Source organism: Zootoca vivipara, chromosome 10 (genome assembly GCF_963506605.1).
Source record: "Zootoca vivipara chromosome 10, rZooViv1.1, whole genome shotgun sequence".
NCBI classification, from domain to species: Eukaryota; Metazoa; Chordata; class Lepidosauria; order Squamata; family Lacertidae; genus Zootoca; species Zootoca vivipara.
The window spans coordinates 6,942,262-6,969,574 of NC_083285.1; the positions used below are offsets into that span (position 1 = coordinate 6,942,262).

General features: G+C 41.5%; 1 protein-coding gene across 15 annotated transcripts in view; it reads left to right on the plus strand.

Annotated features, from left to right (window-relative positions):
• KMT2E (lysine methyltransferase 2E (inactive)) overlaps positions 1-25,579 on the plus strand; it is a 60,270-nt gene extending 34,691 nt beyond the window's left edge. For 10 of the 15 annotated variants that reach the window (XM_060279525.1, XM_060279532.1, XM_060279534.1 and 7 more), the window contains 17 exons: positions 254-371; positions 1,908-2,017; positions 2,399-2,663; positions 6,275-6,373; positions 12,327-12,491; positions 12,896-13,204; positions 13,849-13,893; positions 14,470-14,538; positions 15,916-16,167; positions 16,547-16,691; positions 17,659-17,912; positions 18,191-18,247; positions 18,825-19,397; positions 21,232-21,524; positions 22,095-22,183; positions 22,455-22,540; positions 23,170-25,579. In XM_060279525.1, the coding sequence (XP_060135508.1) occupies positions 254-371; positions 1,908-2,017; positions 2,399-2,663; positions 6,275-6,373; positions 12,327-12,491; positions 12,896-13,204; positions 13,849-13,893; positions 14,470-14,538; positions 15,916-16,167; positions 16,547-16,691; positions 17,659-17,912; positions 18,191-18,247; positions 18,825-19,397; positions 21,232-21,524; positions 22,095-22,183; positions 22,455-22,540; positions 23,170-24,669 (4,429 nt within the window). In that variant the 3' untranslated portion in view covers positions 24,670-25,579. Of the gene's footprint in view, positions 1-253; positions 372-1,907; positions 2,018-2,398; positions 2,664-6,274; positions 6,374-12,326; positions 12,492-12,895; positions 13,205-13,848; positions 13,894-14,469; positions 14,539-15,915; positions 16,168-16,546; positions 16,692-17,658; positions 17,913-18,190; positions 18,248-18,824; positions 19,412-21,231; positions 21,525-22,094; positions 22,184-22,454; positions 22,541-23,169 lie in introns of those variants that run through there. The other 5 variants (XM_060279538.1, XM_035128128.2, XM_060279535.1 and 2 more) reach the window with 4 other exon arrangements.
• The last annotated feature ends 1,734 nt before the right edge of the window (positions 25,580-27,313 follow it).

Here is a 27,313-nt window from a genome sequence, read left to right on the forward strand (position 1 = left end):
TCTCTTTTCCTCCTTATATATGCTGTTCTGGGGCTTCCCACAAACCTCAACCCAATTTTAGGGGTGCAGCAGGGATGAGAGTGGGGGAAGTCCTTTTACGGGCATTCGCTATTGTTAACAGTTAGCTGAATCCAGCCCATAGAAACTATATCCCTATTTTTTCAGAATTTTCCAAATGTTTGAAAAACTAATTTTATATGTGTTTAATGCAACTGGTGATATGCCTTTGCTGTTTTTTTTTTTACTCCTTTAGGCCATACCCGTTTGTTCTATTCTATTCTAAATTCCACGGGCTAGAAATGTGTGTAGATGCAAGAACCTTTGGGAATGAAGCTCGATTTATCAGACGTTCTTGTACGCCTAATGCTGAGGTAGGCTTGCAAGTTTTAAAATATTTCATAGTAAATCTTTTGCTGAGGGAGGCAGAATACAATTTGACTGTGTATACATGTTTTCTGGTAATAGCAGCTCAATAAATTTTAAAAAATTTCAGTGAATATATTCAACATCAAATTCCAGAACATTATTGTTGCTAGTTTAAAATGAAGACAAGGACAGTTTTTTCATCTCTTAAGCATTCATTATCTTTGGACCTAGATCACTTATGTAGTAGTTCATTAAAACAAGTAGAGCTTTGGCATGTAGTACAGGGAAAGTAATGGGATGCGGGTGGTGCTGTGGTATAATCCACAGAGCCTAGGGCTTGCCGATTAGAAGGTCGGTGGTTTGAATCCCCGCAACGGGGTGAGCTCCCATTGCTCGGTCCCTGCTCTTGCCAACCTAGCAATTCGAAAGCACGTCAAGTGCAAGTAGATAAATAGGTACCGCTCCGGCAGGAAGGTAAACGGCGTTTCCATGTGCTGCTCTGGTTTCGCCAGTAGCGGCTTAGTCCTGCTGGCCACATGACCCGGAAAAACTGCGGACAAACGTTGGCTCCCCCGGCTAGTAAAACGAGATGAGCGCCACAACCCCAGAGTCATTCGCGACTGGGCTTAACTGTCAGGGGTCCTTTACAGAGAAAGCAATCGCTTTGCATCTGAAAAGTTGGGGTGCATCATTGACTGATACGGGAGTGAGAATTGTAACTGAATCTGTGGTTTATGGTTCCATTAAAAACGGAACTGAACCTTTGAGATGGGAAGAGGGTAAAGCCAAAACATCTAGTTTCATAAATCAGAATGTCAGATTTCTGGAAATCTTTCACCCTAGTCAACTCTCAAAAATAAATGAGAAGTTTAGAAATTGCAAAATGATAAAAAGAAGGAAAATGAAACAAGTTTAAGCTTGCTTTCCTTGGGCTGGGCTGCTGTCACTTCAGAGTATGCCTTTGTAATCGTAAAGTGTTATAAATATTTTCAAAGGTGCTATTTTCAGGATTCTCCAGTAAGTCTAAAAGTGGAATACATATTACTTAGTTGAAGTCCTCATCCATTATGCCTCCACTTAATTGTATATTGTAAGGATGTGGAAACATAAGGTCTGTTTTTAATTTTTTTAACTTAAAGGACCTGACCCGGACAGATTTTGCATATGTGGGACAAAATATGCTCTTTTGATCTATGCACTAGGATATAGAAAGCAACCACTTTAAAGTGATACATGATTTTTGCAACATCCCACTATATCCAGAAAACTGTGTTCCTAGATTCATGTGCAAAGTCTAAAGAAATTTATTGGAATACTGTAAATTTGTCTGTAAATGATAGAATGGGCTATATATATCTTTATAACTTACATAAGTTGATAGTAATGATTACTATTTCAGTTGAGTTTTTCTGAACAGAGGCCTTTACCAAAGAAACAATAAGAAACAATAACTGATTAAAGTACTTCGATGGAACAAGTCAACAAATTTTGTTTCCAAATATATTAAAAACTGTTTAAATATGCTATTTTTCTGTGTTTAGGTTAGACATGCAATTGAAGAAGGAACCATTCATCTTTATATCTACTCCATCCAAAACATTCCAAAGGGAACAGAAATAACTATTGCATTCGATTTTGATTATGGAAACTGGTAAGTCAGTTTGGGCAACAAATATTAGGGCTGAGTTGTCAGATATGAAATTGGCTTGTTATTGTTAATCAAGTGGTCTCCATTCATTTAGATTTTTAAAGATTACAATAATAGGATGCCATTAAAATGCAGTGGTCTTAAACCCCAGAGTTTAACAGAGAATCTGACGGTTCGTGTCACATTAGAATTGCAGGATCAGACATATACATGTAACTAGCACATGTACTAGTTATGAATGCTGCTGGTAAGATTATCTTTCCACCGAACATTGCGGAGTTAAATTCAGAGTAAGCCTACAGATGATCAGGCTGCATAGAAAGCAGTACGGTGCAAATACTTTTTGCAAAGTTTATCCATATTATTTTTGTTTTTTGTTTTTAGCAAATACAAAGTGGACTGTGCTTGTTTGAAAGAAAATCCTGAATGCCCAGTACTTAAGCGAGGCTCTGAACCTACAGAAAACATAAATACTGGATATGATACTAGAAGAAAAAAGGGCAGAAAGGAGAGGGATGCTTCCAAAGAGAAGGAGACTCAAAACCAGAACATCACCTTGGATTGTGAAGGAGCAGCCACCAAAACCAAGTTTCCAGACAACAGACAGAGAAAGCTTTCTCCCCTAAGGCTATCAATCTCAAATAATCAGGTATTGCAGCATATTTAAAATTAAACACATGACTCTGAAGTTTCCCATTTCCTTCAGGGTGGTGGTTGGGGCAACTCCCAAGAGCACAGATTTTGTGGGCTGAGAAACCATATGCAAATATAAAACTCCCAAACCTTCAAGGAACTGCTGGCTTGGAGCATGGGGGTGGGGTTATTTTAATTGGATGGCTTTGTAGAAGATACCTATGGTATCTCATCTTGAATTTTTAAAAATTAACTTGTTGAACTGCATCAGAATCTTTGCCTTGGATACTTTTGCAGATCACAAATGTAAGAACATCATGCTGTGCCTTGGGATCCCAGGATCATTTTCTAGCTGCTTATTGCTACTCATAAAATTAGGACATCTATGCAGGATAGGAAGTTGTATATTTGAATAAATAAATAAAATTTTAAAATTACATTTTTGAAAGAAGTTTATATTTTTCTTAATCTGTCTGCAAATGAATTTTGAAGAAGATTTTAGTCATATAATTGGCATATATGAATGATTTCCTATTACATACAGGAAGTAGCCCTAAGTAGAGATGTGAAGGCACAGAAAAAACCCGGAAAAATTCGGAAATAAACGGGTTTTTCCTGAAGCCTTTTTTGTTTTTTTCTGAAAAATTGAAAAAATATAAAATAGATTATGGAATCTTTTAACATGATGAATAAAATATTTTAAGAGTAGGGATTCAAATATTTTATAAATCATTTTTTAAAAATATGTATGGTATCAGATTATTCTATTTTCTGTGAGGACAAGCAAGTCCTATGTTACAAACTGAACTCTCCAATGCAAGAACAAGATACATTTCTTCCTTTAGGAGGTGCTATTGTCACCAGAAAAGAAAAAGGTTTCAGTTTTGTTTTTGCATCCGTGTGGTATGCATTGGTTCTGTTCCTCTTCACTAGGCCTCAAAGCCCTGGAAGATCATTACAGCTCAGAAAATGATTCTGATTAAATTTCATGCCCATTCATTGAAACTTAGTCCCACTTCCGTTCTTTTTATGAGAATGTTTTTTTAAATACTGTGAAGAGGAAATATGAATAATTGTTACTTCTGGATTTTTAAAAATTGTGGAAATTTTTTTGTTCCACATAAACTAGTTCAAGAGATTGTTGCCCCATTTGTTACAAACACAAATAAATATTATTTTAAAAGTAAATTCTGTTTGTAATAATTGTTTGGATACACTATATTTTTAATATGCTAGTTGTGATAATTTTATGCCCATTAAAATTGTCCATAGTTATATTTTATGTTTCTAAAGTAACAGAATGAATTTCAATCTGGAAAAGAAAAAAGAAGTGCTAATGTAGCATTTTTTTTCAATTTTTCCAAAAATTTCTGTTTCCCCCCCCAAAAAAACGGGGGTTTTTTTCTGAGCTTCAAAATTTCCGAAATTTTACATCTCTAGCCCTAAGTGAAGGTTTGTGTCCTAAGGACAACTGTGTTGAATACCAAATTATATCATCACCATGTACATGGGAAATAAGAGCTTTTATTGCTCTTGGGATCCAGGATCTTACCAGGGTTTGTAGGCTGATAGCATTTAGATATAACACAAGGGTAGGGAACCTCCAAATGATGGACTCCAACTCCCATGAGCCCCAACCTACATAGCCAATGGTTAGTGATGCTGGTAATCATAGTGCAGTAAAATCTAGAAGGCCACAGGTTCCCCATTCATGATACAAGCAGCTGTTGAAAAGAAATAACATTATTTGTGTTACATAGGTCATAGGATGTTAACTTTTTTTAAATTAAAAAAAATCCTTACAAAGCATTTATTTGATGGATTGGCAAATGCAGGAGGGGTTGTTTACATAGTATTGTTTCTTACCTCGGACATGGCTCAAAATTCAGTTCCACCTAAGGAATGGAACAGGAGCATGTTGTGTAGGTTGAGGATTAGATGAATTTGAGTGATCATTAGTTGTACTTGTTGCTTTTCCATTTTCCTTGCAAGGCACAGCATATGATTCCTTACAGATACTGATCCGCAGAGTCAAGTTAACATTGTTTTGCTTAGGGCATATCTGCACATATCTGTTGAATAGGAGAAGCTGTTCTCTTGCCACATGGGTATACTAGCTATTCTGTGGCAGCTGTCCGATATATTCAGTGTCCCACATTTTTTAAAAAAAAGTTTAGTCTGGTTTTTAGATTCCTTCAAACCCATTGAAAACAACAAAATCTGTGGGAGACTATGTGCATGCCAGGAAAACCTACTGTATTGAGCACAACACTGCCATAGTCTTCTAGAAATCATTCTAGAGTAAGATCACTGTTAATTTTCTTTTTAAGTCACACGTCTAGTGGGACATGAGATTCATTTTCTGTTTTAACATATTTTTTTCTCCCTCTATTCCACCCCCAATCTGACATATACTAAAGGGGAACATAAAGGGAGCTGTTGGGAGCCATGCAGATCAGTGCACAATCTCCCAAGACACCTGAAATCCTCTTGCCTTTCTTTTAAATGCTACTGATTAAAATGCTGTAGACAGTGTTTAAAACTGGGAGGTAAGAGAGGAAGGTGTTTCAACCCACAATGTGCACTGCTACTGAAATGGTGAGAATTCCACAGCATAACACAGAGCAAAATGAAATTGTGTTTTGGCAGTTGTACTGGGTTTTTTTTGGGGGGGGGTGCACTCATATATTTTCAACTTTTGGGGAGCCTGGTACCTCAGTCACAGAATTGTAATGAAGAGTGGTCATCTGCGCCCCAAGTAATATTCCCGTCAGGAGTATCTTGTATTTGTAATCATTTTCTGCACTCTTAAAACATCTAGTAGTTGTGAAAATTGGCTTTACGTGTCTGAAAACCTGCTTTTGAGGGTAGGATTCATCACATCAAGTACTTAAAAACTTTTAAAAAGGATTAAGCAGCTAGTACCGGTATTATTGACTGCTCTGTGATAAAATAGAAATTTTTCATTAGGCAATTTTATGCACATACTAGGCATGCAGTCCTAGACACACTTGGGAGTAAGCCCTACTGGTTTCAATGGGACTTTACTTCTGAGTAGACATGTATGGGATTGTACTGTAAAGAAACAAATGATAAAAAACTAGATTAATAGTGGATTAGCAAAGTTGCATATATTATTAACCTTGAGGTAATGTTCTAGAAGTAACCCAAAGAAAGATTGTCATGCCAATTTTGGAGGCAAAACTGCCTACATTAAATCCTAGTTTCTTTTTTATTGTTAAAGCAGCTGACAGATTCAGGACACTTGTCTGACTGCACTAGCTTGCACGTGTTCATACAAATTAGTACTAAAACATGTTTGGTTATTTCTTTAGTTGGCAAAAAAAAGATGCTTTAGTCATTGGATATTTATTTATAGATGTATGAAAGTTTGAATCGTTGCTTTTGCATGTTATTGGTTGGCTGCTTTTGCAGTGGTGATGTGAGGCTTTTTATGGTACAATTCTATATATATGTCTACTTAGAAGTAAGCCCCGCTGAATTCAGTAGGACTTGCTCCCAGGTAAGTGAGTATAGAATTGCAGTATCATACAGTATTTGGCGTTCCCTCGGTTATAGCAGCAGTAGTTGTAGAGCTTCTGTAAAGCAGTCATTTCCATCTTTCAGGAGCCAGATTTTATTGATGATATAGAAGAAAAAACTCCTATTAGCAATGAAGTAGAAATGGAATCAGAGGAGCAGATTGCAGAAAGGAAAAGGAAGCTGGTAAGTTGGGAAGCTAGTAGCTGCTTAAAGCTGTCACTACAGATTGGTGACAGCTGCTCTTCCCATGCTAATCATTGCTGCCTCTCTTAGGTGTTTAGTGTTTGAGAATATTTGAAATCTGCTCCTGATACATGCTAACAATATCTAAAACTTGAGTCTGTGTGTTTCCATTTTTGGCTTGAGTGTTACTTTCTGGAAAAGGTGTGTGTGGGTGTGTGCTTTCTTGGGAGTTTACATATTATTGATTTTGTGTTGCTGAAGTCTTGTTGCAGTTCAAAGAATGCACTTGCTGTACCTTGAGATAAGAGAAAATCCCAGTATCCTATATAATAAAGTCCAAGTTGTCCCTGCGTCCAAGTTGTCCCGTGTGTCCCTGGGTCACTGCGCATGGGCCCCAGGGACACAGGGATTGGACGGAGAGACAACGGCAAACCGCCGCTCCGAAGCTCAGTCTCATGCTGGAGGTGCGCGGTAAGGCGGCGGGGGAAAGAAGCGCTCCCCCCGGCAGCCTTGCCGCGCACCGCCGGCATGGGACAGCGCTCCTCGGCGAACACAAGCAGGCAGACAGCCCGCCTGCATGCCTTCCCCGAGGAAGCCGAAGCGGCAGCGGGCGCCGAGAGAAGCCGGCTTTGGCTTGGCAGCGGCGGGAAGAAGGGGAGGAATTCCTCCCCTTTTCCCCGCCGCCGCCAAGCCAGTCCCCGAGCCGAAGTGCGGCGCGGCGGGGGTTTTCGCCGTTTGCCTTCCCGGAGCGAAGGGGGAGGCAAACGGCAAAAAGCATCCACCGCGCCACACTTCAGCTCGGGGACTGGCTTGGCGTGTGCAGCAAGGCGGCGGGGGGCAGGAGAAGCGGTCCTCCCCCCCGCCGCCTCGGCACGCAGCGCCGGCATGGGACGGAGTTTTGGAGAAGGTCTCCGAAGCCCCGTCTCATGCGGGAGGTGCACGGCGAGGCGGCGGGGGGGGGAGAGAAGTGCTCCTCCCCCCCGCCGCCTCACCACGCAGCGCCAACACGGGGCGGGGCTTCGGAGACCTCCGAAGCCCCGTCTCATGCGGGAGGTGCGCGGCGAGGCGGCAGGGGGGGAGAAGCGCTCCTCCCCCCCGCCGCCTCGGCACGCAGCGCCGACATGGGACGGAGTTTTGGAGAAGGTCTCCGAAGCCCCGTCTCATGCGGGAGGTGCGCGGCGAGGCGGTGGGGGGGAGAAGTGCTTCTCTCCCCCCGCCACCTCACCACGCAGCGCAGACATGGGACGGGGCTTCGGAGACCTCCGAAGCTCCGTCCCATGCCAGCTCTGCACGAGAGCAGCGTTCTAGCGCCCGTTTTTAAATGGGCTGAATTCCACTAGTTTTCCATAAGTGACCAGCCAAGTTGAATAGATGTCTGAAGATTGGGGCGGGAGGATTCTCCTCTGTGTAGATTTAACAAAGAGAAGTCAGATACCTTGCCGTGCCCTTACTAAAATGTACACAAACATGCATACATTGCTGTATGAATGTTGCCTTATTTAATTCTCAAATATGGAACTTCAAGCAGGGGCACAGGCACATCAGAAGGGGAGCAGATAAAGTGCATGCTTAGGAAGGGTCATGAAACTGGGAGAATCCTGATGCAATGAAACATGAGGGTTGACTGGGCAGTTGAGAAAGTTTGGAGGAAGACAAAACTGTTCACAGAACTAGCGCAAGGGGAGCCGCTGATACCCCTCTTATCCCCCCCTTTCCATTACTTTCAGTGTTTTGCTGCTACTAATGTGGAGACAGCACACTCCTCTCTCCTCTGTGCCCCACTCTGAAGTCGGGTGTTCCTCCTTGGTAGGTGGCACTCTGGGAAAGGTGGCCTAGGAGAATGACTACATGCTGCCACTTTTCTACATGATCACATGCTGTAATTGGTTAAATGTCTAACCACCCCATTATCTCAGGCCACTGCTCCCAGAATGCCTTGCTCTGTGGAACAACGCCTCCTCTTTGCTTCCTCAGAGCAATGCAGGGAGCAGCAACTGGTCCTGTTAGCTAGGGATCATGGGAGTTGTAGGCCAAAACATCTGGAGGGCCACAGTTTGGGGATGCCTGAGCTGTGCTGCTACTAGGATAGCATCCATAAAACATCTTCATTTGGTAAATCTTCCTTTGCTAATCTTGCTTCTGCTCAGGGAAATAATTAACTGCATCAGCTTTAATTTTAATTTTTAATGTTTTTCCAGTTTTCTGATTACACATCATGTTTTCCTATCATACATTGTTTCTATACAGACTTCCCAACCTAACACTCCAAGGCATTCTAAATATACCTTGTTTTTTCTGCCTATCGCTTACTTTACCCCTCCCTCTCTCATTCCTTGGTTGTAGTTAGCTGTTGCTCATAAGGTTGCTACTACTTGAAAATTGATTTTCCCCAAAGCCTTCTCACTTGTCCCTAGTCTGTTTGTTGTTCTGGTTCCTTATTTTGGGTGTCATGTTTGCCAACTCTGCAAATTCTGTCAGTTTATGCAGCTGTTGTTCTTTTGTAGGAATTCCTCTTTCTTTCCAGTTTCTAGCATATACTATTCTGGCTTCTGTTGCATAACACAATAGATTACGTGCCTTCATTGGTATCTCTTCGCCAATTATAGCCAATAAGAAGGCTTCAGGTTTTGGAGGGAATGTAAATTTGAAGATCTTTTTTATCTCATAGATCATCTCCCAATATTCTTGAGCATGTTTACACAACCACCACATGTGTAGAAAAGATCCCTCCACTGCATCAGCTTTAAAGATCCGTCAGTTAAGTTTGTGTAGGAACATATATGGGCGAGGGTGGTTATTATCAATGACCAAGGTCACTTGCACAACAGTTTTGAGCTAGCCACACAAACTAGTACAGTAGTTTGAGAATTTAAGAATGTTTCTGTTCTGTTGGCAGTTTCCTTGAGTGAGGAAGCCTCATTTTTAGGTCTCTGGAAAGAGAGGCTTATAATGTAATATAGGAAGAGACGTTAGGAGGAGTTGCAAAAGTGTGAACACTGCTGGGTGTTATGTGGGTCTTTCATTATTCCACTACTCTTATGACCAGAGTGCATGGTATCTGATTGCAGGGTAGTGCCATGTTTCTGGTCTGGTGTAAGTTCATATTGCCTATACTAGGATGTTATATTCACCTGTGGCATCAGCATTTGTTTTATGCTGTATCTTGATCATATTAAATTGATTCATATACTACCCTTTCTAGAAGTTCTAGCTTCTGAGTTATCTTTTAACATACCCTTCATATTTAAATGATTCCTTGTCATAAGGAAAAATACTGGTGCCAAGAAAAACTTGTGATGAAAGTAGCCTGTTTTCTCTGTGTTTCAGTAGCACAAGGATTTAAAACAGTAGGCAAATCTTGGATCTTCAACTGCTTTGTGCAACAGAAGATAATACATGCTATAACCTTTTTTAATGTTCCACCAAGTTCCAGTTAATCGTTCATTTTCACCTGCATAAGGGTGAAGAGGGAACATGTTCCGTGATGAAATTTTTGGTCTTATATATGGGGGAGTGGTATTATGAATAGGCCAGATGCAATTTAAGGGGAGTAAGTTAGGAGGCCCTCCACCTTTATTGATAAAAAGCTATGAAAATCATGTTACCACCAAGCAACACACAGAATTTCTAGTTATACTACCTTTATATAGTGCATTTATTATCTGAATATGAATTGGGAGCCCTAAAGGGCACAGCATGACCTTGTAACAAAGTGATGAAACAGAACCAGTGTTATCCTTCACCACTGGAGAAATGGGAGCCCTGGCTGCAGAATGCAAACACTGTGAGGTAGTAGGTAAACTCTGTTATCTTAAGTTGTGACCTGTCTCTCTAGAGAAATAGAGCAGACTTGGCTAGTCCTTCTCCATATAGCTAGGTGTGCCAGCTGCATGGCTTAGCTGCCTTGACTATTAACAAGAGCAGAGGTTTTCAACCTTTATGAGTCCACGGCTCCCTTAACCAACTACATTCTTTCTGCGGCACCCCTGTGGGGCTCAGTAGCCCAGTTATGTCACCCCTTGTCTGCAGAGCTGGCAGCTTCTCACCTTTTTTTAACACCCTCCCTTGTGGAGTGCTCCCTCAGCCTCCTCTCCTTGGTGCTGCTGCCATCCCTAGTCTCTGAGCTGCCCCCCACTCCGCCCCAAAGAGAGGCACCATTCGCCTGTGGAGCTTATAGCTGGGGCTGCTGCAGTAAACAGCTGTGCAAGCCTTTGGGAGGCAGGGACGTGAGAGGGCATCAGAGGAGGGAAAGGGACCAGTGTTGCCAGCGGCACGCCTGACCCATCATTCAAGGCATCCCAGGGTGCCACGGCACACTGGTTGAAAACCACTGAACAAGAGAAATGGACTGAAGTGCATTTGGAAGGTACTTGTTGATAAACATCAAAGTGAGATGGGGGCACACAACACTTCCTAGCTTGCCAGGACAAAGAAAGAAAAATGTTAAGGAAACTTTGTACCGGAGGCTAATACTTCCTCGGCTTCATGCAGTGAGGTGTAAGAACTGCTTCCTGGAACTTTTAAGACCTTTCTTAGCAGGTACAAATTCCACTAACCTTGGTGGAGATCTTTGCAATTCTATCGGTATAAAACCACATAGAAATATTGCTGAAGTAAAGTGTTTTGACACACACTCCTGAGGCTCTGTTGAAGGCGCATGGGGCCTGTTCCTGTGTGTGGTCCCTAGTTACAGTGGAAATTTTGTTTGATTCCTTGTAGTGTGATGCCATCTCTCCCAGGAACATATGCCACTGCTTCTCATCACTTGAAAGATCCCTGGTAGTTCAGCGATGATTTACTTTCATTTTTCCCTTCCCTTCACTTTGTTGTCTTATGAAAGAGTGATGAAAGAGTGATAAGTTAAGAGCAAAGACTCATTAAAATTGGATCCATGAATGCAGGGATCTGGTGAGTTATTGGTGATGCATAAAGTGCCTGTTGGAGGTCCCCTGGCTTAATTAATCAAATAATAGTTTGAATAATATTGTTCATTCTTAAGACTACTAAAAAAATAGGTAAAGTCAATATAATGGATAAAAAATTGGAATGCTTTGTCATATTAGATGACACTTAAATAGAAATTGGGATGATAAGGTTTTCTGGAACAAAATTTATTTTTACACATCAGTAGAGAACAGCCAGTGCACTAAAATGCTCCTTATCATCATGCATTACTTTTTACCATTTTGAGGAACAATAGAAGTTGGCATTTTGACTGGGCACCTTATGCCTTACTAACATGTGGAAACGTTGCTTAGCTGGTTTAAATGAATGCATTTCTCATGCTCTAAGAAGTCTAAACCCCAGTATCCCACCATCACAGATTATTGTTGACTGACTGTAGAGGCTCTGGTACACTCAGCAGAATTTGACGAGGAGCAAAATTACACTTTGTTAACTAAATTATAAATAGATGTTTATAAAATAGTGTATTTTTTATTTACAAAATTATGGAAAGATGCTTTTTCATTTCAACACAGGTTCAAACGGGAAAATAGCATTATTGATTTAAAATTGGGTGTAATATAGTTTTAAAACAGAAGCATTTTTCATATAGACTTGCACAGAAAATGTATGTCATATACTTTCATTGCATCTTATGCTGTTAAAAATGTTAATAAGCTTATTGTATTTTAATTCTAGTTAATATTCTTTTCTCTGTACTGTATAAGGAATTGACTGAAATTTACGAGTAAATATGGTGCTTGCACTAATACATAGCTGTTTATTGGCAAGTGTGTACCTAATTTGTTTTCCTTTGCTCCAAGTTAAAAAAATCCACAGTGCCGTGCCTGAGTATATAAGCTAGTATATAATGATAGCGATGATCCTGTAACTTGTTTGAGCCGTTTTTTACTTGTGCTGAAACAGTTTGAACATGGCTAGGTTTTATGTACTTTTATTTTATCTTTGGCATATGTTGCTTAAAAATTAATGTTGTTTAATTCCTCAGACCAGAGAAGAACGGAAAATGGAAGCCATTCTTCAAGCTTTTGCCAGGCTAGAAAAAAGAGAAAAAAGAAGAGAGCAGGCTTTGGAAAGAATCAGTACAGCTAAAACTGAAATTAAACCTGAATGCAAGGAAACGCAGATCATAAATGAAACAGAATTTGTACAGGTAGAGACATATTTTTATAAAGTTTAAGCTGGCTTGAAAGATTAAGCTTTTCTGTTTATGTAATTTGGGCAACACTTTGCTGCTATAAGTTAATGAGCAGCTTTCTTTCACATCATCAAGGCTTTGTGCTGACCCAAAAGAGTGCCTTCAAAATTCCTTATAAAACTCAAGACTTCTGAGATGGTACTTAGAACAATTTGCATATTTTTAAAAGACTGTCATTATGTGATACCAAAGTTGCCTCATCCATTGCTGAAAATGAATATTTTGGGATAGGGGGAAATCACATTAAAAATCACTTTCAAATATGTACTTGCTATTGGAAAAATTACAGAGCGGTTATTCTTTCTAGCTATACAAGGTATGCAGTTTATCTGACGTTGGTGTTTCATGCATTTTACAAGGAACCAGCAAAAGAGGAAACTGCCACTAAGCCAACCCCTGCCAAAGTCAATAGGACAAAACAGAGAAAAAGTTTCTCTCGGAGTAGAACTCATATCGGACAGCAGCGGAGAAGGCACAGGACTGTTAGCATGTGTTCAGATATTCAACCATCCTCTCCTGATGTGGAAGTTAGTTCACAGCACAATGAGCCTGAAAACACTGCACTTTCAGCTGAGCCTGAAACTGAGACAACTGTTGCTGAAATAGTTCCTGAACCAGAACCCCCAGCACTTAACAAATGCCCTCCTAAATATCCTAAAACAAAAAAGGTAACTATATTTCTGAGCTTAAACTTAGACTTTCATTTATGTATTAAATATCTACTGTGATGTTATTTGCAAAGGAGCGCAGGGCAGCATTTAAGCAGGAATATACTGGTTATCAGCTCCGTTTGGGGATGAGGAGGAGGGAGTGGCAGTGGTTTCTTGTTTGAGCAAGTGCAGTAATGCAGGGCTACCACAAGAGGAGCTTGTATGGTTCTGAGATGCACTATTTAAAGAAGGCAAGTGTGCTTTCTTCCTCTTGTACACTCACTTCCCTTAGGAAAAATAGGGAGGAACCTGGATACTAGAAGGCAGAAGATGAGACTGAGTCACTGGTAGGAAACCTTGGGTAAGGATCAGGGCCCCCTGTTAACAGGAGGGGGAGCCCATCCCCCATCCAAGACACCAAAATGCCATCATGAGATGGGTAAATAGGGAGAGGTGCAAGACATTTGGAAGACCTCAAAAAAGCAACAAAATATGTTAAGGTAGATCTGCACAAAGGCCAAAGAAATATCAGTGAAGACCTCTGGGTGGTGGGACTACTCCTCCATCCCCAACGATTTTGGGTAGGGAATGCTGACTACATTTTTGAAGTCAGAAAATGAAGGGGAGGCTAAAAGGTTTCCATACTTCCTCATACCTTCCAGGAGTTACCCTCCTATCTAGGAGAAGTGAATGCAATGACTTTCAGGGTAAGTAGGATAACAACACTGAATTATTTCACCTTAAGGGGCATACGTCATGATTTGAGTGTCTGTCTGGAAGCAGGAACAGTTGACATTTCTTATTTTGTCCTATAGGATGCATCTCCTGTGAGGACTCCTAGGTCTGGAGTTTGCCTTCCACTGAGAGGGAGAAAGCACAGCATAGGCATCCCTATGAAGATATTAAAAGAGTTCATGTTAGGCTTTTTCTGTGAAACCGTAGGCCATGGCATTGCTAATAGTCAGTTGTTTTCTTGGGTTGGGTTTGCTTTCACTTGCTGCTAGCTTGGAAGGAAATAGTGAGCGAGGTTTCACAGAAATAGAGCCAGTGCAGTAGTTACTGTTTTTCAGTGCTTCTTTTCCACTAAGTAGAAACAAAATCCTAAAAAGGGATTGCTCCAGTTCAGTGCATGCAGAGCATCTAGCATCTATGGAGGGGTTTCTATAGTACAGTAGTCTGGTTTCCCTCTTCCTCTGTGGTACATATGCATGGATGTTCAGCATACCTGAGCATTCTGGGAAACCTATATCCAAGTCCAGCCTCTCCCTTCTCAATTCATTCAGGGAACACATTCCTTGCAGCTCACATTCCTTGACCAGAAGGATGGGAAGGGCTGGACACAAATTTGTGAGGTATGTCTCCCATTCCCTATAATGGCCGGGCATATTCTTTATGTGCATGCCTCCAGCTCTAGATGGGGTGGGGGAAAGAAATAGGGTTTTTATTTATTGTTGGTAGTATTTTTATTTTTATCCTGCCTTTCTGTGTAAAATACCAAAGGCAACTAACAAAAACAAAACTGTTAAATGAAGTGAATGCAGCACAACAGCATAGCAACATTAAACAATGCAGTATCACCAGTAAATAATAGGTAATGATTCTGCCATAGCACCAGAGGCCCTCAATTAAGAGGGGGCTTTCATCAGAAGACCAGAGAGAAACAGGCAGGCTTCTCAAGGAGAGAGTTCTCGAGCCTGGAGTAACAACTGGGAAATGTGTTTCTGATGTTTACAACAGCAGCTACATACAGATAGCATGTCGCAGTAGCCCAATGTGGATATTAACAAGGGTCACTGCCTGGTCACTGCCGCCACCTGAACAGCTGGGACACTGGCTCCAGGAAAGTTTAAATTCAAACTTTTCTTAAGATAAGGAAATTGATTGGAACTTGAGAGAGGACAGGCCACTTGATCTGGCTTAAACCAATCCTGTTCACATTTACATAGAAATAAGTCCAACTGAATTAAGTGTGTTTTAGGTTGTTACCTCAGTGAGCAAAGAATGGCAGGGCTTTTGTGTGGTAAAAATGGTGACACCCGTTAGAAAAAACCATAAGGGAAGGCCTATTGCACAAGAACACCATGCCATTCTGCATGCATTTAGACAGAAAAACTTACGAACAAGTAAATTATAAATGATTGCTGATGCTTGTATTACACATATCACTTAGTGTAAGAATGCAGGTTGTTGCATTAGCAAAAAAAGCTGACATCAGCCTCGCTGGCTAAAACTTTTAAACAGTGGCATTTTACCACAAATTTACCACTTTCTAGGATTTGACAGCAATTCAGCTGTCTAGCAATTCTTACTGTCTAGTATATTTTACCTTGGCCATGTCTACACAATTAAAGACTGGTTTAATAAGCCAGAATATGCATGAGCTCTGTGCACCCACCCACAATTCCTTCCTGTGAGCAGGGAAACAGCCCCAGTTTCCCCATTTGATCAGGAATTTAGGTTAATGGCTTTCAAAGAAGCTGTGATGCAAAGCCATGGGTTTAAAGTGGCTTACAAACTTGCTTGTTTAAAAGCCATTAACCTGATTGTGCAAACCTGGTCAGTTACTTGGATTACCAGTGAACCTATTAATGGTGTATCTGTGTGCAGTTACAGCTTCATTAGTCACTTTAGTATTTGCGCTCCCCCTTAGTACTGACCATGGTCTTAATGTACAGTTGATAACTCTCTTCAGTGGAAGGGTTATGTTGACTTTTCCCTTTTCTGTTTAGCACTTGGTGAGTGAGTGGTTAAGTGAGAAGAATGAGAAGACAGGAAAACCGACGGACAGCCTTTCAGAAAGGACCCTGCGTATAACGACAGATCCTGAGGTTTTGGCTACACAGCTGAATTCTTTGCCCGGTCTCACCTACAGCCCACATGTATATACTACTCCTAAGCACTATATTCGTTTTACATCACCATTCCTTTCGGAAAAGAGGCGCAGAAAAGAACCTGTGGAAAACATTGGCTCTTGCAAGAAGGTAGTGTTTCCTTTTTGTTTTCCTCCTTTTGATATTAAGACAAATAGCTAATTCTTAAATCTTGTAAAATATCTACAGACTAGATAAGGCGGGTGGCTACTGGTGAAAGGCTTTTGCTTGGTGCTACCTATTCATTTGGTCATCAAACAAAGACCTTATTTTCCATGACCTGTTAAATAACAACTTAGTCCACTTTTTGTTCCTCCCTTAAAAGTTCACGCTGTGTCATGGCTTATATTATTTTGTAAAACTTACTAGTGAGTTTTTTTATTTTAAAAAATGCACATGGCCTGCAAATGATTTAAATCAATAATTATAATGGGTTTCACTTGGCACCCACAGACTAGAGTCTAATTATATTCTCTCCCCCCCCCCCCAGCGTTGGTTGAAGCAAGCTCTGGAAGAAGAAAACACAACAGCTGTAGATAGGTTTAATTCACCATCTCATGAAAGATCTAGAAGTCCCACAGTCAATGGTGAAAGTAGAAGTCCCTTGTTATTAAATGACAGTTGTTCCTTATCAGGTAAGGATTTTTGTTATATGCTGCAAGCCATCCTCTGAAACTGTCTAACCCTTTTCATCAAACTTGCAAGGGGTTTGATGTCCAGCACCCAGTTGGGCAACCACTTCTCTCTACCTACTTTTGTACTAAATGTTTATGGTTAGTGGTATATTTCCAGCTGGAGAATATATTCACACTCTGCTTGAAAGTTCAGTCCCTGTACCCTCTGTGTGTGACCAAGATTGAATAGAAGAGTGCTGCCCTAAGATACTTTGCTATCGCAATCAGTTCGTGAAATCTGACATATATGCCTTTCTCTCAATCTAGGATCTATTTACTTCACCACTACCTTGTGGAGAACTGGGCTTGTTGGAAAGTAAATTGCAGGCCTCTAGTAGTAGTAGTAGTAGTAGTAGTTGTTGTTATTTATTTGTACCCTGCCCATCTGGTTGGGTTTCCTCTTTCCTTCTTTTCCTTAGAGGAGCTCTGAGCTCCATGTGTTCTGAAAGGCATTCTTTGAGGAAATGGAAAGAACAGAGTAAAGTATCTGGAAACTGATGTATTGATTTCTAGCCAACCATTGAAGTTTTAGGACCCACTTGTTTTGCCTTTTCTGCATTTGGTGGGGTGGTGGGAGGAGGTAGAGTTGGGTATGTGTGTTTCTCCAAGCATAGCTACTTTTCCTTCTGTGGAATGAGTATTTTGTGGGGGCAGATACCTGGTTTGGCAATTTGACTCATGTCGAATCTCTATATTGTACTCAAAGTTTCTTGGGGAAGTGGCTATATTTTGTGACTAGGCAGACAGTTTCCCAGGTTTCCAAATGTGCACATGGACTCATGGATGCTTTAGTTGAGATTACTGCATTGCCGGGGGTTGGACAAAAAACGGTTTATTGATGGAACCTAATAAATAATTGTTTTCAAATCTTGATGGCTTAACGAGAAAACATCAATTAATGCTTTTTGTTTGCCTTCATAACATGCAGACCTCACAACACCGCTAAAAAAACGAAGAGTCTATCAGCTGTCGGATTCTGCCTATTCAGAAACCTCTACACCTATTCCTTCTCCATATGCCACACCAACCCATGCTGATCTCTCTGCCTCAGATCCATTGCTGTTTGCAACTCCTCCTAGAATAAAAGCAGAAGATGAAACCTGTAGGAATGGTTATAAGCCCATTTACTCACCTGTTACGCCAGTGATTCCATGTGTACATGGAAATGCAATGCACTTTGAGGTGAACTTTTGTATATTCTATACTCTTACCTTTTCAATCAACTTGCATTGACAGTGTTGTTGTTGTTGCTTTTAAAAAATAATGACTAGCTTAGCAAATGATGGGACGTGTGGTAATGGCTACTAATCCAGTCTTTAGAAGGGGATTAGACAAAACTCTAGCATATATTCCAGGGAGGCAGAATGAAATAGTAGTTTAGATGTTGTTTTAAAAATGAGATGCTTTCATTTGTGATTTGCATTAAAATAAAACTTCCATGCTTAACTTTTTTAATGCAGAATATTTCTTCACCTGAAAGTTCCCCAGAAGTTAAGAGGCGAACGTATAATCAAGAGGTAAGGAGAACTGTAAGAAGTTACTGGGAAAGGCTTATATGCGTTTTTCAAATGTTCCTCCCAGCTATGAACAGCTGCTAATAATTGTTTGGGGAAGAATTGGAAGCAGAGCACAAAAGGTCCTGAGTTTAATCCCTGGCATCTCATCATCATCTCCATCCCACAATGTTCATTGGCATAAGCAGTTCAATCTCCTGTCTTAAACCCGTATTTTCCAAATATCCCAGAATTACTACAGGGTCTCATTTCTGTAATTCCTGTAATCTACACCAGTATTCAGTTCCAATATTTTTTATGAATTGACATACCTTCCATATATGGGCCACATCTGTGTTAAAGGCACAATAACCAAAAATTGGATGGCACGTTAGGATTGTATAGATGGATAGATTAAAAAATACTTCAATGGAGCCATCAATGAAATAACATTCAACTAGGTTCATACGGGGTTATCATTTTCATTTACTTTTCTCAGACATTGTGTGTTACATTTAATTGCTTCTCTCTCTCTCTCTCTCTCTCTCTCTCTCTCTCTCTCTCTCTCTCTCTCTCTCCCCCCCCCCCCCCCGGTGTGCAGGGATATGACCGGTCATCATCAGCAATGCTAGCACTCAACCCTTTCAGAAATTCCAATCTAACAGAAATGTGCCTGCAAGAAATAAAGACTATTGGATATTCCAGTCCAAGAAATAGGACTGATGGTGCCAGGCAATGCTCCGGAGAAAATGAAACGGCCTCAGACCTTCAGTTGGGACTTGAAGCAATTGAGCAAAGTGCACTGCATAAAACTCTGGACAACACCTGCCATGATAGGACTGATGCTAGCAGCCAGCTGGAAACTGCTCACTGTGGACGGGGAACAGTTTATCCGACTTGGGTAAAGAGTCCCGACAGGACAGGTGTAAATTTCTCAATGAATTCTAATCTGAGGGACTTAACTCCTTCACACCAGCTGGAGGTGGGAGGTGGATTCCGAATAAACGAATCAAAGTGCCTGATTCCAGATGATGCCAGAGGTGGCATGTTCATGGAAACACCTGTTTTTTGTACTTCTGAAGATGGACTTGCAGCTGGCTTTGGAAGAACTGTCAGTAGTGACAGCTTGATGGACGGAAATTGCACACCCCAGAATCCTCCACAAAAGAAAAAGGTTACAACCTTTAAGTATAAATTCACACTTTCATTTTTTATATCTGTATCTTTTCTGCCAAGACAAAATTAGATAAGGTCTTCTGTTTACCATAGAAGATATTCTCAAACGGGTTTATGATTGCAGCCTTAGTATTTTAAGTTCAGCATTTAAAGTTCTAAATTATCAAATTAATGTTAAGGATGCCTACGTTTGTCTAGATCATGCCGTTTAGTGTTTGTTCAGCTTTGAGAACAAAAATAAAATTTATAGTCTGTATTTACTAGTTTTGAGGAGACTTTATTTTCTTTAGCTCAGAGGAAATGCTTTGTACAATACATACTGTTGCAGATATGGAACCTAGAATGCTTTTAAAATAGCTGAATAATTAAAAATAATACTTTTTGATCAAAAGATCTCCCAATGACATGAAATTTAGTAGTGAATTATCTAGAATCATCTCATAATGCAGCATTGTTGAAGCTTAGCAGGTGCCTTGGATAGGTGACCTCCTGTAAGAGATTCTGAGATTTGCCAAAGAGGCGTATGATTATGGTATTAATATAAAGGCAGTGGCTTTGATCCTCAGTTCTATGAGCAGAGTGTTCTACTTTTGGAACAGAGTTTTCCAACCTCCCCCTTCATGCTACAGCAGGCATTCCCAAACTTTGGCCCTCCAGATGTTTTGGACTACAATTCCCATCTTCCCCAACCACTTGTCTTGTTAGCTAGGGATCATGGGAGTTGTAGGCCAAAACATCTGGAGGGCCGCAGTTTGGGGGTGCCTGTGCTACAGCTCTGCGAAAAGCTAATGAGGGCCAGAAAACCCTCTGGAATGGTGGCAAAGGAAGCTGCGGTAGGAAGGGAGCAATGGGAGCATTGCCTCCCTGTAGCTAAACTGGTGTCCTGATAAAAATGAAACACAAGTGGAATGGGGTTAGTTTTTAGCAGAAAGTTTAGCCATTAATGCTGGGGCAAATATTTTAAGACAGACAAACCAAATAGTTATGATGCATTTACTTAAGATTCTGAAAACTGTTACTGCCCCAGTTAATCTGAAACTAGAGGAATTGCTCAGACTGTAAAAGGACATTTTCAGTAGTTATACTTCACCGTTTGTTTGTTCTAATGTAGGAAGTCCAGTATGCAGTATCCCAAAATTATTTTATTACGATTGCTGCAGGTCATTAGGTTGGATCAAAAGGGTGCACTTTCACTTGTGGAAGTCCTCTTCAGCCCACAGAAGGAGTGTTTGGTGCCTTGTACTGGAGCATTGTGTCATAAAAGTAAAATGCAGCCAAATATGTTTTTCTGGTTGCACCAGTGGAAGTGGAAGAAGGGTTACAGAATTAACCTCTTGCCATCACCTTGCAAACTCACACACAAGTATTTCTGGAACAGTGCTAGCAACTAGCCCATCAGTTGCCTGCACTTTCTTGGTTTGCCAGGGATGAGGTGCATACTGGTGCACACTGCCTCATTGCTCCTTTTTCACTCCTCGCTAGGCACAAGCAAGATAAACAACCAGGAAGCCTCGGGTTCATGCTATGTCTGAACTAAGGACCACGGATTATTGCTTCCTAAATTGCAGTAGCCACAATAAATCAAAAGGTCTGGGTCATCGTTATGTGCAAACACACCCATTCTCTTACTCGTTCCAATTTTAGATTCATTTTTGCAAAAGAGTTATCCTCAAAACTACTGCCAGCCACTTTGCAACCAAATTCTATGTTGAATTTTCTCTTAAAAGATTGCAAACTCCTCTTTTATAATAGCCTAGAAAGAAATCTGGGAGAAATGTCAAAACAGTTTGAGTTGAGACATCCCGCAACTGTTCCTTCCACTTTTTCCATAGGTGTCGCTTCTAGAATACCGCAAGAGGCAACGAGAAGCCAGAAAAAGCGGCTCCAAGGCAGAAAGCTTTCCCCTTCTAACCATATCGCCACACTCTGCTGGTGGAGGAAACAACGGCGGTTCTGCTGACGGGTATAACAGCAGCGAGAACGGGGAGCCAGTTGAGCAGGAGCACACGGCTAGCCTCCCTTTACCATTGCCAGCCACCGATTATAGCACCACTTCAGAAGAAACAGAAAACTCCTCTTCATCAAAAGAAGCTTCAAGCGAGAAGAACGATCCAGAAGTTCAGTGGTAAGCTCCTTCTAAATAGCTTGCTGTTAAACTGAGGGCTATTACAAAGGAAAAGAGGACTTTTGTAATGTAAATTGTGTTCAGATCCCCAAAATGGTGAAATTTCAGACTGATTAAAATTTAACAAGGTGTCCTTCTGCTACCATAAGAAATGTATGCATCAGCCTTTAAGTGTTTGAGCACGGTGGGGGCCATCTTCCATACAATTTATGTAGAACACCCGCCATGCTTGTATGGGAAGTGCTTGCTGTGACCTTTCCCCCTTAAATCACCAGTCATAACTACTCTTAAAGGAAGACGTTGCTAGAAAAGTCTGCACTTTCCTTAGTTCCCATGGATTTGCTGAGAGATGAAAAGTACTACAATCTATAAAAAATAAAATAAGGGATGTGGGTGACGCTGTGGTCTAAACCAATGAGCCTCTTGGGCTTGCCAATCGGAAGGTCGGCGGTTTGAATCCACACGGCGTGTACCATGCAACTAAGTCTGCTCCTGAGCAGTAGGAAGATACATTTTTTCAATAAAAAAATTACCCGGCAAACTAAGACTTCATTCATTTTTGTTTTGAAGGACTGCTTCAACTTCAGTGGAGCAAGTGAGGGAACGAAGTTATCAGAGAGCTCTGCTTCTTAGTGATCATAGGAAAGACAAGGACTCTGGTAAGAAAACATTTGGTTGATCCTGAAAGTGCTTCTTTGAACTTAGAGCAATTTTGTGGTTGTGTTTGGTCTGCTTCTGATTGAGCAGGAAGAAGTGTAATTACTGGTCACCATCTGATCTTGTATTCATAATCATATTCATCTCATTTTATTAAGAATGCTTCAAGCTTGATTTTTAAAATTCAAACTTGAAAGTTTAATCCATCCAGTCAAACATCTTCATGACCATTGTATGCTTTTGTCTATAGACTTACAGTAATTCTTATTGCAGATCCTGAAAATCCTGAGCCCACAAGTGAATGTCCGTCCCCAGATACTTCTATGAAGGCTTGCAAGAGTCCTTTAAAAGTGAGCAAGGTACTACTATACAAAATATTTTCACATTAGTGAATGCCATAGCTGCCAAGTTATCCCTTTTTTACAGGGATTTTCCCTTATGCTGAATAGGCTTCCTCGCGAGAAAACTTGGCAGCTATGGTGAATGCACACATACATGGCTTGAATGTCCCTGCTTCTTTCCTGGTCACTCCAACTTAAAACTGATTTTCTGAATTTTGCCTGAATGCAGATATACTCAATGCCAGATGCTGGCAAGAATCCACGTTTGTGAATTATTTATTTAATTAATTAATATAAGCATTTAAAAGCTTAAAAGTGACTCTTTATCCATCTGTCTCATTGATGCACATCTAGAGGAGGAACAGTAGCTAATCCAGTGAGTAACTACACAATATTGTTTACAAGCTGGATAGTCACTTGCTTCTGCTGCTATTTATATTAAGCACCACAAACTCCCATTTTTCTTTCAAATTTGATTTCAAAGTTTGTGTTTGTCTGCTATCCTCAGGAGTAAGAAGTGTTGCATTGAACCCAGTAAACCCTCACTAGTTGAACAAGCCTGTATTGCGACCATAGCTCTGAAGATAAGGATATGGATAGGCTTTAAACTGAAGTTACATGTTTGTTTTTCTTTTTCCTTAATGTAGACTTCTTCACCAAGTCCTGTAGCTCCTGTCCAATCGCTTGGGAAAACACCCATAAAACAGGATGCCCAGGGGGAGACTACAGCAGATGCTCCAGAGGCAGAGAACACAACTCACCCCAAACCTGACCAACCACAGAAGCCGCTGGCAAATAATGCCGAAGCACTTTCAAAAAACCACCAGCCCCATTCGCGCAGCGCAGCAGATCAACTCTCGCAGAAGCTGCCTTCTGTACCATTGAAGCTACACTGTCCCCCTTCACCCCAGGTAGAGAACCCTCCCAAACCCTCTACTCCCCACACACCTGTTCAACACGGCTACCTTTCACCAAAGCCCCCTTCACAACAATTAGGATCGCCCTGCAGACCTCACCATCCTCAGTCACCTCAAGTGGGAACGCCTCAAAGAGACACTCACAGAAGTTTCTATGCGGCGACGCAAAGCCTTCAGCCTAGTACCCAGCAGCAACCCAGCGGAACGCTGTTTCCCCAAACATCTTCGGTCTCTTACAGCCAGTTTCACCAACAAAATGTGAACGCTAGTGCCCCGCCTCCTCCCCCGCCTCCTCCCCCTTCCTCTACTTATTATCAAAACCAGCAAGCCCCCTCAGGAAACTTTCAAAATTACAGTCAGTTAAAAAGTAGCATACCACCCCAACAAACTGTGTTTCCCTCTGGACCAAACCAAGCACTTGCGGGCACAACATGCCAGCAGCCGGTTTCAGGGCACCATGTAACCAGTGGGCATTTTTTGCCATCTCAGAACCCCAGTATTCACCACCAGACTCCAGCTGTCGGGGCTCCGCCGCCCCCCCCACCACCGCCACCTGCTCCAGGATCCCATCTTGTGCAGCAGCCAAGTTCTCATCAGCAGCATGCCGTGGCCCACGTCGTGGGCCCCGTGCACGCAGTCGCTGTGGCTCCGGGGTCACACATCCATTCTCAAGCTGCCGGTCACCATCTGCCGCCGCCTCCACCGCCGCCTGGTCCCCTTCCTCACCATCATCCGACTCACCCCACCACAGGTCACCAAGGTTTGCAAGCACAACACCAGCACGTAGTCAATTCGGCTCCGCCTCCTCCACCGCCGCCGCCACCTGCCACCGTTTTAGGCTCTGGGCATCACACGGCATCGGCGCAAGGATTGCACCATGCATCTCACCAGGGCCCCCCACTTTTCCCCTCCAGCGCTCATTCAACAGTCACTTCCTACCCCTCGCAGCCTCATCATACACCTTTGGGACCTGGACCTCAGCATCAGCCTGCTGGCACGGGACCTCACTGCCCACTCCCAGGTCAGGGTCCTCACATCCAGCCTCAAGGACCAAGCAGTATTCCAACACCTACCGCTTCCGGGTTCTGTCCTCATCCTGGCTCTGTATCCCTTCCTCACGGTGTGCAAGGACCTCAGCAGGCATCTCCGGTGCCTGGGCAAATACCTATTCACAGAGCACAGGTGCCACCAACTTTTCAAAACAATTATCATGGGTCAGGGTGGCATTAAAATGGACCCCTTGCTTCTAAACATTTTAAAAATGTTCTGTAAAAAACTGTATATTTCATATGTACCTGTTGAAGGTACTTTTTAAAGCTTGTACATGATACTTTGTATAAAAGCAAACACCAGTGCGCGCACTCTCATTGTACTCTTTCCATTTTTGCTTTTAAAAATTCCTGAAACTGTGCCCTTGAGCCAGTATTAGGCATTTTTTATTTTGTATGTGAACATTCCAGCTGTTCGTTCTGGCAGTAGATTTGATGCTGCGTAACTTTAAATTTTATTGTTGCAGTTAAATTCATTTAGTGAATGTTTTCTATATTTACTTTTTATACATATGTAATTAAAGTACACAGCTAAGTGATGGCACTAACAGGTTTTCCATCTGTCAAACAGTTTTTGTGTGCACATAGATAGAAGATGCAATACAGATTTTTATAGTTTGGTGTGGACATGGCTCTTATTTCAACAGTTCTTTGCAGACATTGTAATTTAATGTATAGATTGTTTCTAATGTCTATGACAAGTGCTGTAAATACTGTTTCTTTTGCGTGTAAAACTGCTTAATGCTTCTCATTTGATATAGTATTGTACATACGAGTCTTTTGCAAAAGCGTGTGATCTTTGTGGAAGTAGTACAGTATATGAACTTTAATTTTTTTTAATATACTGTCACATTGCAGCACTGGTTGGGCATTTTAATTCATGTTAATAAATCACAATTATGTCAGTTTTAATAATAGTTCCTGATAACTTGCTGTTTAAGAAAAATGATATCGAAACCATTGTGATAAGTAACATTCTGAGGAACACTATTCCAAGAGAACCACAATTCCTATAGGAGAGAAGCTTCTCTCTCTACAACTGCCCCAAATCCTGGCCAAGCACAAATGATACTCTTATGTTCAGGAATTGGTTAAGTTGCAGGAAGCAAAGAGTAGGAAAAAATGGACAGTTCTCCAAATAGAGAGTAGAAAGTGGAGCCCCACAAGGATTGGTACTGGAACCTGTGCTTTTCCAACAATCTAGAGTTGGGAGTGAGCACTGAGGTAGCCAAGTTTGCTGGTGTCATGGAATTGTTCAGGGTTATTTAAAAGAGATTGTGAAGAGCTCCAACAGACCTCTTCAACTCGAGTGAATAGGTGGTAAAATGGCAAATGTTAATTCAACATAAACAAGCACATATGCATGTTGGGGCAAAAAAATATTAATTTTATATATACGCTGATGGGGTGTAAACTGGCAGTGATGGACCAGAAACAAGGCCTTGCAGCCATAATAAGAGAGCTTGATGCACAGTAGCAAATTTCATGCTAGGGATCATTAGGAAAGGAATCAAAAATTAAATGCTGATACCAAAGTGCCATTATACAAATCTATAGTGTGACCACATTTGGAATACTAAGTACAGTTGTCACCTCATCTCAAAAAGGATATTGTAGAGTTGAACAGGGTTCAGAAAAGGGCAACTCAAATGATCAAGGAGATTGAGCAACCCCCCCCCCAGAAAGGTTGCAGCATTTGGGACTTTTTAGTTGAGAGGAAAGAGGCAATGTGATAGAAGTTAATAAAATTAGACATGGCATGGAGAGACAAGTCCCCCCCCCCCCCCGCGCCCTTCAACACTAGAATTTGTGGAAATCCAAAGAAGCTGAGCATTTAAATATTCACAACAGAAATAGTACTTCATGCAGCACATAGTTGAGCTACGAAACTTGCTCCCATAGGAGGCAGATGGAAGGCTATATTGGTGGCTACTAGCCAGGATGGCTTGCTCTGCTTCCACATTTGGAGGCAGCAGTGCTTCTAAATACCAGTTGCTGGAAACACTAGAAAGGGAAACTACAAATAGGGAATCCTGCTTGCAGGTTTTGAACAGGTATCTGGCAAGCCACCATAAGAACATACTGGACTAGGATGAGCCATTGATCTGCTCCAGCAAGCTCTTGATGTTCTTAGATAAATGGCTTCCCTAGCAGGATGAGACTTTCTCCTGTACTAAGTCCTCTTGACCATTCCTACAACATCTCTAAGAGCCCCATTACCATGCTACACAAAGGGTCCATCAGCAGCTTGTAAAACTACCATACTAAGAGTCAGGGCCAATGGCCCAGGGTCATTGCATCTACAGTGGTGCCTCGCTAGACGAGTGCCCTGTAAGACGAATTTTTCGCTTAACGAAATTTTTCGAGTGGAGGTTGCCTTGCTAGAATTCGTTTTACGAAAAAATTGTCTAGCGAATCGCGGTTTCCCATAGGAATGCATTGAAATTCAATTAATGCATTCCTATGGGCAAAAAAAAAATTCCCCCAATGCATTCCTATGGGATTCGCTAGACAAATTTTTCGTTACGCGAATTGACCCGTGGAATGAATTAAATTCGTCTAGCGAGGCACCACTGTACTGCCATCAGTAGGGCAATGTGCTGGAAGTGGGTTACTTATGGGAGCAATTGTGAAAATGCAAGTAGTATGGGTAGTCCCATACCTGTTTAACCAGCAGACCTTTACAAAATAGACTGCAGGCCATTGTTCTCTGTTCCATGTCTCACTGCTGTCAGTACTGTTAAGGCAGGCATAGGCAAACTCGGCCCTCCAGATGTTTTGGGATTACAACTCCCATCCCTAGCTAACAAGACCAGTGGTCAGGG